Source organism: Sinohyriopsis cumingii, chromosome 15, assembly GCF_028554795.1.
Source record: "Sinohyriopsis cumingii isolate HCF-2022 chromosome 15, ASM2855479v2, whole genome shotgun sequence".
Taxonomy (NCBI): Eukaryota; Metazoa; Mollusca; class Bivalvia; order Unionida; family Unionidae; genus Sinohyriopsis; species Sinohyriopsis cumingii.
In genome coordinates this window covers 85,681,653-85,699,688 of record NC_142975.1, presented here as the reverse complement: position 1 = coordinate 85,699,688, position 18,036 = coordinate 85,681,653, and the positions used below count along the sequence as shown (strand labels likewise).

General features: G+C 33.2%; 1 protein-coding gene across 1 annotated transcript in view; it reads left to right on the top strand.

Moving 5' to 3' along the window:
- Positions 1-12,533, top strand: part of LOC149782244 (uncharacterized) — a 577,549-nt gene extending 565,016 nt beyond the window's left edge. Inside the window, exons 193-197 of the mRNA XM_089935097.1 lie at positions 977-1,164; positions 3,081-3,120; positions 8,018-8,205; positions 10,187-10,232; positions 10,428-12,533. Coding sequence (XP_089791223.1) covers positions 977-1,164; positions 3,081-3,120; positions 8,018-8,205; positions 10,187-10,232; positions 10,428-10,475 — 510 coding nt within the window. The 3' untranslated portion in view covers positions 10,476-12,533. The remainder of the gene's footprint in view (positions 1-976; positions 1,165-3,080; positions 3,121-8,017; positions 8,206-10,186; positions 10,233-10,427) is intronic.
- The last annotated feature ends 5,503 nt before the right edge of the window (positions 12,534-18,036 follow it).

Here is an 18,036-nt window from a genome sequence, read left to right as displayed (position 1 = left end):
AAAAAAATATATTTATTCGTACACAAGAAAGATACATGTATATGACAATTTAGGAGCCCTGCCACAATAATATGTTATATCTAAATTCATGTTATGGCAGGGTCACACTGTATTATGTTATGATGTTGTCCAGTAATTTTTAAGATCAAAATGTCACAGTTACAATTCTCATGCAAGTGATATTGGGTGCAGCTCCTTCCAATTCACATACAAGCATGTTTTGATGTCTGTGCACCACCAGCTACATGGAAGAGTATTTCAAATTATGGCATCAGTAAACATCAGCCATTTTGAGCTGGTTTTCATAGAGTCACCATTGTTTGGATTATTAGAATGATGGCTGTTAAGGCAAATAGAGGCCTACTTCAACACTTTCATGTGTTTGGATTATTAGAATGATGTCTATAAAGGGAAATGGAGGCCTCCTTCAACACTTTCATGTGTTTGGATTATTAGAATGATGGCTATAAAGGCAAATGGAGGCCTACTTCAGCACTTTCATGAGTTTGGATTATTAGAATGATGGCTGTAAATGCTTAAGTGTAAGTTGGATATAGGCTCCAAAATCAATGTAACCAACACAGATTTTTGATAATTTATCCATTTCAGATGAATTTTTAAATATAGATAACAAATATGTACAAAAAAAGGTATGATGGTTAAAATTTATATTATACTTAACATATTTACACTGCTATCCATTCTATAGGTAGACCTATTTGCATTGTCATTTAGGTAACAGTTCTATTTATAGCACTCTTTGACACATATATATGTACATCCTACACACTAACAGATGCTGTGAGGTCAATACTTAAGCATAAAATAATGGCATATAATGTGCTATGTTCAGTGCTCCAGTTTTCTTGCAAATCGACATATTTCACAAATTACCACTTCTGTTATACAAGTGCTATCAACATTTAAATATTGATACAGTTGAACCCAAGCTCATAAATTCCAATTTCATTTGCAGAGCTTCTACAGTGATTTGCCTACACCACTAACTCCACGCAACGTTCAATTTGACATGTTCACCAGTCCAAGAAAAACTTTCGAAGGCAAAGAGAGACAGAACCATGTGCCAGTACAGGAACCAACAGACCCACTCCCCCTTCAGTCCGAAATACATTATATATCACCCCATGATACTAAACCAAAAAGGTAGAAGACAGCCGAACATTTTTAATTTGTTTCTTCTTCCTTTTTCAAATCCTTCTTTGTTGGACAGGTTGTTTTCAAATGATTTCAAGAATCCGGAAATATAGTCCATTATTTTGTATTCAGCACATACAGTAACAACTGTCTGTTCCTTTAATTGAATAGGTCTTAAATGATGACCAAATGAATGCTGTTTGTGTATCATTTTTTTTCAGTTTTTACCCATGTTTTATTTTGTATACCTTGAAGAAATTGTTGCAATTTTACTTGTTGTCTTGCATGAGTATCTTTTCACATTTGTTTGGAAGTGTTTATCTTCCCAAAGCTTTTGGCTTATTTTGCCTTTACATTTTGGAATGGTACATTTAGTCAGCCATTTATATGAACTAGTTTGTGAAGAACAGTCCTACTGCCAAAAATCTGGTCTTTCATGATGGGTCATAACACTATAATCAGTACATTCGTGTCTTAAGACAAGTGGTCTCATAATAGCGGGTTGTACTGTATCATTTCAATCATATGATACACATATCCCTTGATAATTCGCGCACATCATGGTATCATGGTCCAAAAACATAGACTGCACAATAAATGCAGGCGCAAGTTACAGAGGGACCTCAAAAAGGCCGCTAGACATCCTGAGGCTAAATTAACAGTGCTCCTTGAGCACATAAATGCCTGGGGGATGAGGTACTAATTCCTTCCCCCAGGAACAATTAACAGGCCACAGTGCCATCATAAATCCGAGGTACATGCACTTAATGTGTGCACACCTCATTAATCCAATAATAGATAGATTAAAAGCCTATTTAGGTAAATAGAACACATAAAACTTCACAGTCCTGTTAATGCTTTCACAGGGATACAGTACATAATAGACAGGTAGATTAAAAGCCTATTTAGGTAAATAGAACACATAAAACTTCACAGTCCTGTTAATGCTTTCACAGGGATACAGTACATAATAGATTAATAGTATATTTCTGTACATACAGTTCATAAACAGTCGTTTTACATATTAAACTACATTTTTTTGTTATTAGTTTGCTTGTGCAAATTTTCCAATATATCCTAAATGAAATAGACTTCAAAAGATTACAGCACATAGTAGATTAGATCGGGTACATGCAAACACTGTCAGTGTAGCAACAAGATTACATTACTTTGTAGATCACATGGATTGCATGAAAAATATAGTAATATCAGTGTTACCACAAGATTACATTACAATGTAAAACCTTCAACTTTTGTGATTGGAGAATCCTGTCAGATATGAAGACTGTGCTTCCATTTGTTGAGAAGAAAAGTTGTCTAAAATTTTAAATAAGAGTAAAATAACAAATAGATTTCATACGAATAAAGTCCTGACAACAAAGATTAAGATAAACACATTTCTATCAGTAATTTGTTACATATGTTTATTTACTATTTTGAACTTTCGTAGAGCACCTCTTTGACAATGGTGCTTTTGCAAACATCCAAAGCTTGTCAATTTGTAGATGAAAGTTTACACTAATTGTTTTATTAAGATCGTAACATGGGGCATATTTTGACAAATTATCATAAATGAAGTAAAAAAGCACAATATTACTAATACAGTGAGAAGAACATAAATAGGCTGGGAGATAAGGGGATTTTCGACTGTGTATTTTGTCTCCTAAACTATGAATGACACCAGTTAGGCATTGGTAAAAACAAAAAAGTATAAAAAAATGTCACTAAAGTCATAGAGGAAAGAGTAGACAACAATAGTAAAGATAGCAAGAATAATTTGAGTTTCACTGGAACTGTGCAAGTTAAGTAACTAACTGCAAAATACATGTAATCTGATTCAAAAGATACCATATATAATAACTGGGATGGTTAAACCCTTTTTCTGTGCAAAATGTGTACTCAAATGTCAACTTCTCTTTTTACAGGAACAGACTTGAAGCTCCATCCACCAGCAGTTCTCCAATGGTAATGTTTATATGTCTGTCATAAGGTGGAATGTATTATGTTATAATGTCGACCAAATGTCCTGTTGTTTTTAAGGTCAAAAGGTCAGTTACTGAAAGAAAGATGGATTCTGCACAATGATTTTTATCATACATCATTAACAGTTACCAGAATTGCATATGGAATAAAGAAAAATCCAATTAATTTGGGATCAGAAAGTCAAGGGTCAAGGTCACTTAAAATAGTTTCCATGCAATAACTTGAGTTCTTCACAGATAACTTCCACCTTAGGTAAGTAAAAACCTATTAGTTTTGGGGACAAAATTCAGTGGTGAAGGTCCTTGTGATTAAAGGAATACAAATTATTTCTGCATCACACACCTGGACCAAACTTTGTTGGTTTGCACTTAGATAAAGGAAGAGACATGTTCATTTTTTTATACGAATTTCAGTTATCTATGTAGGAGACTTACCGTTTACTTTATTGAAGTACATTCGAACACCTCTACCACATTCTTACAGAAGCGCTAATGGATGCCTCAATCCAATTCACATGGAAGAGTGTTTCGATGACTACAGTAAACATCAGCCATTTTGAGCTGGTTTTCATAGAGCCACCTTTAGGGAAAATACTATTACAATTATATTACATAACATGGTTGGTATTTAACCCTTTACTCCCCAGGTACACTTTTCTATGCCTTTACCTTTTGCCCCCATCTACACATTTCTGTGCTTTAGTTCATGCTATGAATTTGTAAAATCTTCCAGCTAAATGTCAATTCACTGCATGATAACCAAACACAGGTCAAAACTTATATATCATCTTTACTAACATCCGGTTTATATGACGTATATCAGACCATATGAATCTAAATTTAACGGACAAATTATATATAGAGGGGTTTTCCAAGGCTGTATCCAAAATGGTGATATTAGCCGATGGTAATACCTCGATCTGATGGAACTATTATAAGTAACTTACATATGTGAAAAGGCCATAAGTTTAATGTTTTCCAAATATGATGCTGAATCTTACATTAATAGTATCAGTTCATAATGCCATTATGTTCTTTATGTTTAAAATCACATTTTTAGAATGTGCGGAAAATATGACAAGTCATCTTCCATACATTATGTATAATGGAGCTTTAAGGTGTTCAAAACACGAAATCGGCCATAATTGTTGGACGTATACAATAAAAATACAAAATTAAGAATATGTGTTGTCAGTTTCTTCCATTCATTTCAATATGCAAAGTTTCAATCAAATCACATCACATATGATACCAGAAGTCACATTTTGTATTTACAAAGGGAATTCCCTGATTTCATCATAATGATTTTGTCCTCGTCTGTTGATTACAGAGATTTGTCATAAAGCAGAAAATATATTTCTAGATTCAGTTCCGATGAAATACCAGATTTGATAAATAATGATGGCTTTTAAGATGATGGATCTGAACTTTTTTTGTCATATGTCAACATTAAAATGTCATCAGACTCGAGTGACACTGATGATTATCAGCCAACTTGGTTTGCAGATGTGTAAGATAATGACACAAGTCCATTTACTCAGCAGTCAGGACCATCACATAATTTACATGAAACATCTCTAGAACTATACCATTTTCATTTATATTTTTTTTTAAAGATCATAACTGAAACAAAATATCAGCTGAACAACAGCCAGATCATGACACCAGTGATCCAAAACTGGACAGACACCAGTGTGCCTGAGATGTCTGCCTTTCTAGGCATGGTGTTCTTTCAAATACTGCACCAAGCATGGAGAAAAGAGACTAAAAGAAACCAAATTTGGCTGTGTCATTTGCAGCGTCCATCTCTACAGCTTAGAATGACATGGCCTGTTTCATCAAAGCATGTTCATTGTAGAAAGTTTTTGTTGTCATGTTTCAGTATTTTTCCTCCACATGAAAGTCTGAAAATAAGAGATTTCCTAGATAGTTGATATTTATATTCGAGATCAGCTCTTCATTGAAATGAAACATTAGGCCTTTATTTTAAGACATATGTATGACTTGATAGATTTACCTATCTTTTACTGCATCATTAATGTCAGATAACAAGAACACACTTTAATAACCTTTAACACATTAACCCCTGGCGACGAATTAACGTGACAGGAGGTAGTAGCCTACTCCCGAGCTCTGTAACATCAAGGTCATGAATGATACACTAAAGTGGGTGGTATTATAGAAAGGTAGACATGTAGCTCTACAATGATACCAAATAATCTGGAAGTTCTAGCTGCACTACAAAATACAGAGGGAGAAACCTAATTTTTTTCACACGATTTTTTTTCCAGCTTAAATTTGCTCGTGGTCGGAATCTGATTTTGTGTCTGGATTTTAGACTTTTTGGTCTCAGATCTAAGGCAGACTGGTATGAGCTGCAAACAGACAGATGAACCTTTGCAAAAAGTAGGATAAGATGGGCATTTGGAATAAAGAGTGGTCTCGATACAAAAATAATGGGTCTGTTAAGCAAAAAAAAATAATCCAACTTTTACCCTTCTGCTCATACGCGAATCAAATAGCCAATGAAAAACAATATTTCTAGCACAACTAGGCATTAGGTTATTGGAAAATCACCTGGAAGTTGATGTCTTAGGATGTATTCAGAAATAGCTTTCAAAATGTGTTTCCTACTAGAAATTCAGGTGAAAACAACAAAAACCTCCAGGGGTTAATGTGTTAAGACGACCAAATATGGAAAACGGTCAAACTTCAGAAAATATGTTTTTGTGAGAACGATTTAATTGTATGTGAAGAATCTATAATTAGTAACACCTAAAGTACAAATATTTTCAGGCTCCAAATATATGATAACCTCAAAACTTTGATGTTTCATTTCATTGTTGTCGACAAAACATTACCTTAGCTATTCTTCTACAATGAATTGAAGCATTAAAGTCCATCCTTAAATGAAAAAGATCCCCATTTCCAATGAATCACACTACAACCAAGAGTGAAATGGCACCATGCATGCCATGTGGGTGCATGTATTTTTACAAGTAGGGTTTTTTTTTAAATATGTCTACACACGTTTTAATTTTGTTACAAAAAATGATTGCAAATTATAGGTTTTAATAATCTGTATGTACTTGTAATATTGTTGAACACTGGTTAGATGTGATTGCTTTATTTAATTATCACAATTTTATTATCACAAAGGAAGTGATGTAAGAAAATAACCTTTACCTTATATAGCACATTACATTATCCAACTTTGCAATGTCCAATATAATTTTTTTTTAAAAATAGCTAAATATTCATCCACAGAAGGTTATATTATGTTTCATCTAAATTCAATATTATCCTTGATGTATGTGCCCAAGGAATTACGAATACGGTCAATCTAATGAAGAGGTATTGTCGAAATACCACAATGTCCACCATTATTACGTAACTGCCAGTCGACCACTTCACTTGTGACTCTGATATTGCAAAGAATATAATGCAAGCACAGCAGTGAAAATTTTCACTAAAATATTTTTAAGAATGCTTTCACCAAGTGTGCTTATTAAATACATATTGGTACTTACATATTGATGTTTTAAGTTTTGAAACTCGAGTTGTTTTGTTTAAAACATACCAATATTTGCTTCAAAATTTATTTTCATCACACAATGTTGACAAATAATAACTTGTGGAAATCTGGCAATGAAAACAAATGCTTAACATACAGCAGAAACGAATAGTTTATTTTGAGGCTCTTCCAGCAAAGCAAGAATATAACTTCCTCACGATGATGTTGCCTTACAATTTATGGAGAACCAGGCTGTGACCTCATGAATGTCATATGAAAGGCATGGGTAACAGGGTTAGATTTTTATATGGGAAGCAAAGTGTTATGAACAGTAATAATCTGCTATAAAGGCAAATGGATGCTTCCTTCAAATTTTGGATTATAAGAATGATGGCTATAAAGGCAAATGGAGGCCTCCTTCAACACTTTCATGTGTTTGGATTATTAGAATGGTGGCTATAAAGGCAAATGGAGGCCTCCTTCAACACTTTCATGTGTTTGGATTATTAGAATGGTGGCTATAAAGGCAAATGGAGGCCTCCTTCAATACTTTCATGTGTTTGGATTATTAGAATGATGGCTGTAAATGCTTGAGCAAGTTTGATATGGTCTCCAATATCAACGTAAACAACACTGATTTTTGATAATTGATCCATTTGGGATGATTTAGTGATGCAGACATAAACCAAAAGCTAGTACATTTATAGGTTGAGAAAGCGGGTACATTTATAGGTTGAGAAAGCTGGTACATTTATAGGTTGAGAAAGCTGGTACATATATAGGTTGAGAAAGTTGGTACATTTATAGGTTGAGAAAGCTGGTACATTTATAGGTTGAGAAAGGTCACCTAACAGTTCATCACACAGCTTCACTAACCTGATGATGAATGATTTCTCTCAAGATTAATAGATCATCAACAAATATTCCTAGGACATAATCATATGGATAAAATGTTACTCTTAAACCTATCTGTAGATAACAAATATGTAGAAAAAAAGGTAAAATGGTTAAAATTTATGTTGAATTTAACATATTTACACTGCTCAGATTCCACCCTATAGGCATATCTATTTGCATTGTCATTTAGGTAACACATGTTCCATTTATAGCACTCTTACATCCAATACAATAACACATGAGGTAAATGCTTAAGTACAGAACACTAATTTTCTTTCTAATCCATTTTGAATCTGTCAAATAATACAGTCTGGTTTATGTAGAATTTTCAGCTTTTTAATTCATTTTGCAAGTGCAACAACATATTTCACAAATACTTTAAACTACCACTTCTGTTATAACAGTACTGTCAAAATTTAAACAGGGACAAAGTTGAGTCAAGTTCATAAATGTCCAATTTCATTTGCAGAGCTTCTACAGTGATTTGCCTACACCACTAACTCCACGCAATGTTCAGTTTGACATGTTTGCCAGTCCAAGAAGACCTTTTGAAGATGCTGAAAGACAGATGCTTGTGCCAGTACAGGAACCAACAGACCCACTCCCCCTTCAGTCCGAGATACAGTATATATCACCCCATGATATTAAACCAAAAAGGTAGAAGACAGCCCACCATTATTTATTTATTTTTTTTTCTTCATTCTTTTGTTTTCAGATGATTTAAGTATCAGCAAATATAGACCATTCAAATTTTGTATTCAGCACATATGGTAATAACTGTCTGTTCCTGAAGTTGAACAGGTCTTTAAAGACAACCAAAGAAAATCTTAGTTTTCTAAAATGAATGCTGTTTGTGTAGTTTTTACCCATATGTTTTATTTTCTATACATTGAAGAAATTGTTGCAATTTTACTTGTTGTCTTGCTGGAGTATCATTTCACATTTATTAGGAAGAGTTTATCTAAGCAAAGCTTTTAACTTATGTTGCCTTTACCTTTTGGAATGTTAAATTTAGTCAACCGTGTAATTGAACTAGTCTTTTAGGAACACTCCAACTGCCCAAAATCCTGGTCTTTCATGACAGGTCATAACACTGTATTATCAGTAAATCTGTACATTGAAAATCTGGTGTCTTAAGACAAGTGGTCTCAAAAGTAGCTTGTACTATATCATTTCTTTCATTCCAATCACATTATAGTGTGTAAATATCACTTTTATTTTACTAATGTTAGCCTAAGGCTACAAGAACAGGTAGATTAAAAGCCTATCTAGGTATGTATAATACATCAAAATCTACAATCCTGTCAATGCTTTCACAAGGTAAATAGTAAATGAGCAATTTCTGTGCATAGTTCATAAACACTATTTAGGTACACATGATACTCTATTAGAGTACACTGGATACTCTATTAGAGTACACTGGATACTCTATTAGAGTACACAGGATACTCTAAGTACCTAGGATACTCTATTTAGGTACACATGATACTCTTTTTAGGTACACAGGGTACTCAATTTAAGTACACAGGATACATCAAAAATCGATTAGTTAAAGAATAGTTCATGCACTTTACTATCTGACCAGTTTGTCACTAAACATGTATGACTTGCAATCTGTTGTACATGTACTATATTTTATGGTTGTTTTCACTTGTTCAGAGCTGTATATAATGTATGGTTAGTTGCTCATTCAAGTCGGTATGAAAGAGCAGAGTGCACTGCCAAATTGGCCCCGTCTCTGCAACTTTGTTTTTAAAATGCCATACACTTATCTTACATCTCCTATTAAAAAAGAATTCTTATTCAGTAAGTGGCGTGCATCATTGGACTGATGCTGTCAATAACAACCTCCATGTGGTCAAACCCTCCTTAGGCAAATACCCACCCACCCACCCACCCCCTGCAGAACTATGTGTAAGGGAATCATTGCATGACTTAGAATTGGTCATACTTATATATAACCCTCTGCGGCATAGTGGAAGGTGAAGACTCGTCTCGAGTGTTTTTTGGCAACAAATCCTTTACTGTGAAGCACTTTCTGATAGCTTTGTTCTCCAATGTATACAAAGATGTTAGTTCAATGTTCAACACATGAACACACCTTCTGGTAGAATTGATGTATTTGATATTTCTTGAAGGAAGTTAACATTTATTGTAAACTATAGTTTGTGTGCAACCATTTACATTTGGGTATTTTTAACAAATGTGTACTATCAATCACCTGAAATATCTTATTATCCCTTATACATACCATTTACATTACCCATAGATCAGGAACTTTCATACATTATTCTTGCCATCTTATTGTTCTCAGCTTCTTATCGCTCTTTGATCTTGAACAGCTTTTCATGCATAAATCATTTATCATATAATCTTGTTAATTATGTAGCCTTGCAGTGCTGGTGTACCATAAAATACATGTACAAAAAATGTGTACATTTTCATCTACAACTTAGTTTACATGTTGTTTTTTTTATAGCTATAAGAATTCCATATTTGTAAGGTTATAAATACAAATAAGACAATTTTGACTAGGTTTTTATTAAATGTATGACAGCAGACAATTTTATGGATATTCTTTATCAGTAGGACAACTAAATATTTTTGCTCTACACAGATATTAACTTTTTTTTTACAGAAGCATTCCAGACAATGTTCCTACTGCAGCCACACCCAAGACAATGGTAAATTTTCTTTCTTTCAAATTCTTTTTGAATCAAATAATATAACTGGTTTGTATAGTAATTTTCAGCGTATTTTCCAACTGTAGTATTTTACAAATTACTTTAAGTATTACCTCTGTTATAAATCATCTTTAGAATTCAGTAGAGATGCAGTTAAATCTTTCTTTTTTCCACATCAAATTTTCTTTTCTGCAGAACTTCAATAATGCACTGACACTACAAGACATGGCTAACTTCGAATAACCAAGGAGCTGAAAGAAAACTTGCCAGCAGCTTGTTTAGTCCTTCCTATCCAAGATACTGCATACATCACCCCTCCATCTCAAGCCAAAAGTATAGAAGATAACCCAAAATTTTGTATTATTTCATTTCTGAATTATCTTTTCAAAATCTCCATAGAATTTAATATCCCTGCAGACTGTTCAGTAATTCTCATTTTATTCAATAACGGACAGATAGCTGATTATTAAGCATCCTGAAATAACCTGAAGTATTCAGAAAAATATCCAGTTCTTATTTTGCATTGAGTATGTGCAAAAATAATTGCATATTCCTGCAGTATTAATAATACAGTATAAGCTTGAATATAAAAAATACCCACTTCTGTACTTAATGATTTTGTACTTTGCTTTGTTTTCCCTTATGTTTTATCTTGTATTTGTTTTTAACTATAACAATTTTACTTTATTTTTCTGGTTTATTGTTTCACATTCTCACAGAAGGGTGCATCATCTTAGCATTTTGCTGTGTTTGGCATTAACTCTGCATGTATATAGCCACGATTGTGCTAAAATGTCATTTTACACTTTTCATGTATATCACTCCTCCTTTGACAGGTGGCCTTATCAAGATGTCATAACACTATATAATTGGTTTTTACCTAAATATATATTTGCCAAAATAATATTTTAAAGCCTTTGATTTTTTTTAAATAATATTTTTTCCTGAATTTTTTGTTTCAAATACAGACCTGGTGTCTCCTTTTCAAGCAAAAATCTTTTATGTTTACCGGTAATGATGGGATTGTAATGTTACTTATTTAACAATAAATAGACATGTAATGATATAAATAATAGATATACATGTAGTACATGTTGAGAAATAATTAATGTCATCATAAACTTGCCAATAATTACCTGTGGAATAATTTTAACAATTTTTATGTCACTTGTAGTGAAAGACAAATCTTCTCACAGATTAACCATGTTTCTCATCTTTATGACTGCCATTTTGTGCAGGCTACCAATTGATAAAGTTTCTATCTAAAACGGGTGAACTATGTGCAAGATAGTGAATAGACAACAATGCCAAGGGAGATTTTTAGGTCATGAATTAATGTGTGACAGTCATGGGTTTTACTAAAGACAACTTACGATAATATCTCATTTGTAATTAGCAGCCACAGTTCCATCTTATCTAACTAGGCAATACATTAGAAAGTCAGTATTAATTAGTAGTCACATAAATCTTGAGAAAGAAAAAACTTGTCCTTCTTTTCCGTACATGTATTATACAGTGATAGTTACTGTATGACCAAATATTTACTTGACAAACAAGAAGAAAAAAAACAATTTGAAAAAAGTAAAAGACAAATGACAGCTAATATTGAAACAATACATCAAAGAGTCCTGATGAATTTTTAAATTCAATTAAACCTTGAAACAGCAAAAAAAATGATCCATGTGGGCAGTATTATGTATGGTGGATTAAGGATAGATAGTGTCATGTGGCTAATTAACCATTTTGTTACTGTTGAGAGAAAAAGAAACAACTGACAGCTAATAGGTTTAATACAGAAGAGTTGATTAGTGGGTAATTACTGACAATTACTTCACTTTTACAGCCACAATGAAAAACTCTAAATAAGCTTGTTCTGTTTCGTATTGGTTTATTCTTTCCTAATAATGAAAAGAAGTTAATTTTACTGTTTTGCTTTCTTCTGATAACTAGCAGATCATGTCTATTTTTTCATTCTGTGCACACCACCTTACGCATAAACAATTTTAATTTTAAAAAAAGAGTATTATTTTGTCCATGCTGTCACAAGGTTACAGTACATAGTAGTTAAACAGTCTGCTTAGATATACAGAGTACATGAAAATCTGCTATTATGTTGAGATTATTGTATGCCCTTAACAAATAACAGGTTGGATTGAAATTTTCTTTGAGCAAGAACAATTTCAAATTCTGTAATGTGATGTTGATCACCTCTTGTATTAGTCACAATGAAACTCTAAATATGTATGCTGTGTTATGTATTCTGTTTTGATCTTTCCTAATAAACTTTTGCAGATTACATCATTTTACTGTTTTGCTTTCTTCATATAATTAGCTGATCATTAAGCAAGGAAAGAAATAAAAGCAGGTTTGTCTTTTTACCTCATTTTCTATATAGCAGAGTTGGGGAGTGGGAGATTACTGTCATGGCAGTTCTCTGCAAAGCACGTCTGCTCTAATACATGTATCTATGGCAGTATTTTCAGATGAATGCATGCATTATATACATCAACAAGTTATGTCTAGTTACCCAACACCAAATTAGTATATTTGTCATCCATAAACACAAAAATACATTCACATGGTAGTTAAATGGTCTATTTAAACAGTGTAAATGAAAATCTGTTATTTTGACCAGTTAATTGTATGCACATGACTAATAAGAGGTTGGATTTAAATGGAATCTTTATATTCTGTTGCTTAACATGCAAATCACCTTCACATTTTCAGTTAAAAAAATGAAAGTCTAAATATGTATGTCATGTTTAATATTCTATTTTACTCTTTCCTAATAAACATTTGTAAAATAAAGCTGTAACTGTCTTTTCAACTGATAAACTGATCATTTAGGAGAAAAATGAAAACAATCTTTCGCACTCCCTGCTGTAGAGAGAAATATAATGTTGCCCATGTCCAACCATTCAGTCCCATTACATCATTTTGCAGCCATGATGAATTTCCTGTCAATAACCACTGAAGGACTTCATCAATTTAAAAGCAGATTTGGTACAGGATTTTACACGAGGAAAATCTACGTTAAAGGTCACCGGCTATACTCCAACATTTTTCTTTTTACATTAGATTTGCATTACATGATTAAAATTAGTTATACTTGCACAAAAACAATTTTAAAAAATTATCAAGTGTAAAGAAGAAATAATTTAATTACTCGAAATAGAAGTATACAATGCTATAACTTCCCCTTAGCTACGATTTCCCACCTATAGAGGATGCCAACCAGAAATGACATACATTTATCCCCACAAGACGAAGTACACCATATGCTATGGATAGGGAACAATTAGATGAAACTATTGAAAATTAATTCACTGTTCAGCCTATGAATGGCAGGTGCCTTCAAGGAATAGGGTGATATTCTCGTCTCATTTGCAATTTTGTTATCTGACATCAGCAATACACACTACAGTAAGGAAGCATACGCCAGCTGGCATCAGTTACATATATGTATGTTCATGGATATTTTTCTTTCATAAATTTTGCGTGATGAAAAACGAAGGAATAAATGACAACAATGCAAGGTTAGTTTCTTTGATTTCATTTTCAAATAAATGTTTATCAACTTTATTGTACCGTAAGAGGGGGGAGGGGGCACAAATTCAACACAAAATTATTTCCTTTATTTGTACCGAATAATGAAGCAAATATGATTGACGATATTGACTAGTAATGACAAGCTTTCAGTTTACGTGTGCACACACTAAGACATCAACTTGAAAAATAAAAACAACTGGTAAGAGCTTCATATTGCAGGAACTAAACACTGACAAAATGCTCAGCATTATTATCTCTCTTTTATGAGTAATCGAGTATGTATTACATGCAGCAATGTTACAACCTGAAGCCTAAAATTAAATATATTTCTTATAATATCTTGTGTACACTACTCTTAGAAAAATATATGCATATTCTGTAGAATTTTATGTTAAGTATTATTGTTTTATAAAATCAATGTTAATAATTTGACTGGAAGACTTAAATTGAAAATGTCATTGTGCAGATGCATAAATTGTTTTAGCATAAAAAATAAATATAAATAATTTAATTAAAATGAGCAAGGTATGTCAGTTTATGTTTTCTCTCATATATAGATATGTTACAAAATATTATTATTTTCTTTTAAAGAATATCAAGATAGTTTAGTTTGTTTAAATTTGTTCAATGTTTCCTGAAACCTATTTACAACCTATAAAAATTGTCAGAAACATTTTATTGCACATATATATATATATATATATATATATATATATATATATATATATATATATACATACACCTTACATAGTATCTACTTGGTGAGGAAAAAGAACTTGTTCAAACTATGGTTAAGTGGGCTGAATTGTCTTTCGAGTTGGGCCAAATCATCTTTCAAGTTGGGATGAATTGTTGTAATTTCAGCCCAATTCGGGACAAATTGATTATATTCCGGCATAAATGATACAACTTTCCCATCCCTCGCCCTATTCAATCCCCCAGTTTCAATCCACTTTTTTTTCTCCTGGTAAACAGGTTCTTTCAGAAAAAGAAAGAACCCTTTTGTCCCATCGTCATTCTTTTGGTTACATCCGTATGCAACACAATGCGCCATATTTGCTGCATAAAAGCATGGTTGTAAGATATATCACAGACATTTACATGGGGATTATTGTTGTTGTTGTTGTTGTAGGGTTTAATGCCATTTTTCAGCACAAGATAGGCTATACATGGTGGCCAGTATAAATGGTGGAGGAAGAGCCTGGAAAACCCCAGAAAGAACCACCGACCCACAAGAGGTTACTGGCAAGCTTTCTCTCATACCCACATTGGCCGAACCCGAGACTCAAACCCAAGCAGACAGAGGTGGGATGACAGTGATCCATAATGGTGAGCGCTTCAGACCACTCTGATGGTGTGCATACATAATGTGTTTTTTTATGTCTATAATAATATCACATGTTTGTACAATATAGGTGATCAGTGACCTTTAAGTTTGATTTTAACCATTTGCCAACATAATTTAAATGTTTCGTGTGGAAGTAAAAGGATTGTCCTTACAACACAGTTCGTTTCTGCTTATAACTTTTGAAGTATTTAATGGAGTGAAAGCAGATTTTGAACAAGGATTTTCATTTTATTTTACTTTTTAAACTTTACTACTTAGAACAAAATTTAAAAGCTCAGGTTTGAAACACCCTGTATAAAGGTACACAAGATGTACACAGATGCATGGTTGCATGATGGTGGTCATCTATTCAAACTGTACTGGTCACCTGTGTTATGGACAAGTAATATTAACTATACAAACACATCTTTAAGGATTAATTCAAAATTGAATACTAATGTCTACAACGTTTTCATTTGCTTGTAAATTAAAGAGTGCATGGTGCTGTGCATGATAAACAGATAAGAATATAGTTTTCGTAGTGCTGTACATGATAAGCATAGAGTTTGCATAGTGCTGTACATGATAAACAGATAAGCATATAGTTTGCATAGTGCTGTACATGATAAACAGATAAGGATAGAGTTTGGATAGTGCTGTACATGATAAACAGATAAGCATATAGTTTGCATAGTGCTGTACATGACGAACAGATAAGCATATAGCTTGCATAGTGCTGCACATGATGAACAGATAAGAATAGAGTTTGCATAGTGCTGTACATGATAAACAGATAAGGATAGAGTTTGGATAGTGCTGTACATGATAAACAGATAAGCATATAGTTTGCATAGTGCTGTACATGATGAACAGATAAGCATATAGCTTGCATAGTGCTGTACATGATGAACAGATAAGCATAGAGTTTGTATAGTACTGTACATGATGAACATATTAGTATAGAGTTTGCATAGTACTGTACATGATAAACAGATAAGAATAGAGTGTGCATAGTGTTGTACATGATAAACAGATAAGCATAGAGTTTGCATAGTGCTGTACATGATGAATATATAAGCAGAGTTTGCATAGTGTTGTACATGATAAACAGATAAGCATAGAGTTTGCATAGTGATGTACATGATGAACAGATTAGTATAGAGTTGACTTAGTGCTGTTCATGATAAACAGATAAGCATAGAGTTTGTATAGTACTGTACATGATGAACATATTAGTATAGAGTTTGCATAGTACTGTACATGATAAACAGATAAGAATAGAGTGTGCATAGTGTTGTACATGATAAACAGATAAGCATAGAGTTTGCATAGTGCTGTACATGATGAATATATAAGCATAGAGTTTGCATAGTGCTGTACATGATAAACATAAGCATAGAGTTTGCATAGTGCTGTTCATGATGAACAGATAGGCATAGAGTTCAGAAAGTATCAGAAGAATAACCAGTTCCCGTGTTCTAAATCTAAAATTGTTTGCATGCTGATGATATCAAAATCATAACCAGAAACTCTACATTGACCGTCCTATTTACTTTATGGGTTTTACAATTGTAAACCAACTTTCCTTTAACATATTTGATACATCTGAGACAAAAGCCCTGAATTAGAAATGAATCAATGCAATTGAGATTGGGGAGCAGATCAAAAGTTTTTTGCTCCAGTTATGCACATCATTAGAATGAACTAAACTTGGCTACAGCTCAGTTGTATAGATAATCTTGTAATCTTACCTACTTAATCCATTATACAATCAAAGACGTGGGCTTCGGTTGTATTTGGAACTTACCCATCAGAAAGCCTCAACTATGAGGCTAATGAACTATCACTTTATACCGAACTATCAAAACTGGCTCATCAGTATGCTACAAAACTTTCTACTAATTCATATAATCCTGTAGGTAATGTATATGAGGCCCTTATGCACTCAGAAACTAAACTTCATTACACCTTTTGGCACATGAATTGACTTCACATAGGAACAAACAATTACCACCATAATTACCCAAACCTCCCAATATAATATTTGATCCTTATATATTCAAAAAAGTCATGAACAAATCTGCTATGTTTTTCAGAGTAAATTTAACAAAATCAAACTCCCATCAGGACCATATGTCTCTGTATTTAAACAGTTTAAAAGACTGAGACACGATTAGGCCTGCCACTGCTATACCCCATAGCACCATATCACAAAAATAGCAGGAATACTGTGATTTGTTGACCTGTGGCCATAATATCTACCACACTGCACTTTGATCCTTCAACAAGAGATCCAAGTGGGACTGATATTGCTCATCTGTTTGCATAACTTCAGAGTTGACTATTATACTAAGCAGGATTATCGTGTTGATTTCAGAAATATGGTTGCAAAAGTGATGCCTAGCTAAGCAAAAAAGATGAGGGTCACATTAATATGTATTGATTTCACTTCATGATCATATTGGACCCACTCTGGTAGCCTAAGTGGTTCAAGCATCTGCCTCAGATATGGGAAGTCATGGGTTTGAACCCCTGAGTCATACCAAGACTTATAAAAATGGTACTACGAGCTGCCTCACTAAGCACTCAGCATTCCAAGGTCAGTGTTAGGACTGGTGTACCTGGTGTCACAATAATGTGGCTGGGTGGAACACAATGCTACATATCTGCATCATGATGCCCTAGTGCTAGATATTACTATAAACTGCCACACTGCAGACATGGCAATATGGCTGAATTTTTTTAAAAGCTATCTTAACAAATCCAAATCACAAACAAACTCAACAAGGTATTGATGAAATAGATCTATTTAACAAGTCTGATTAAGACCACATCAAAACTAATCTCTAGAGTGGTATAAAAAAACTCCTTCAATGAGATGCATCACCCAAAACATATGCATAGATTTTGCTCCTAATATTCATCCAA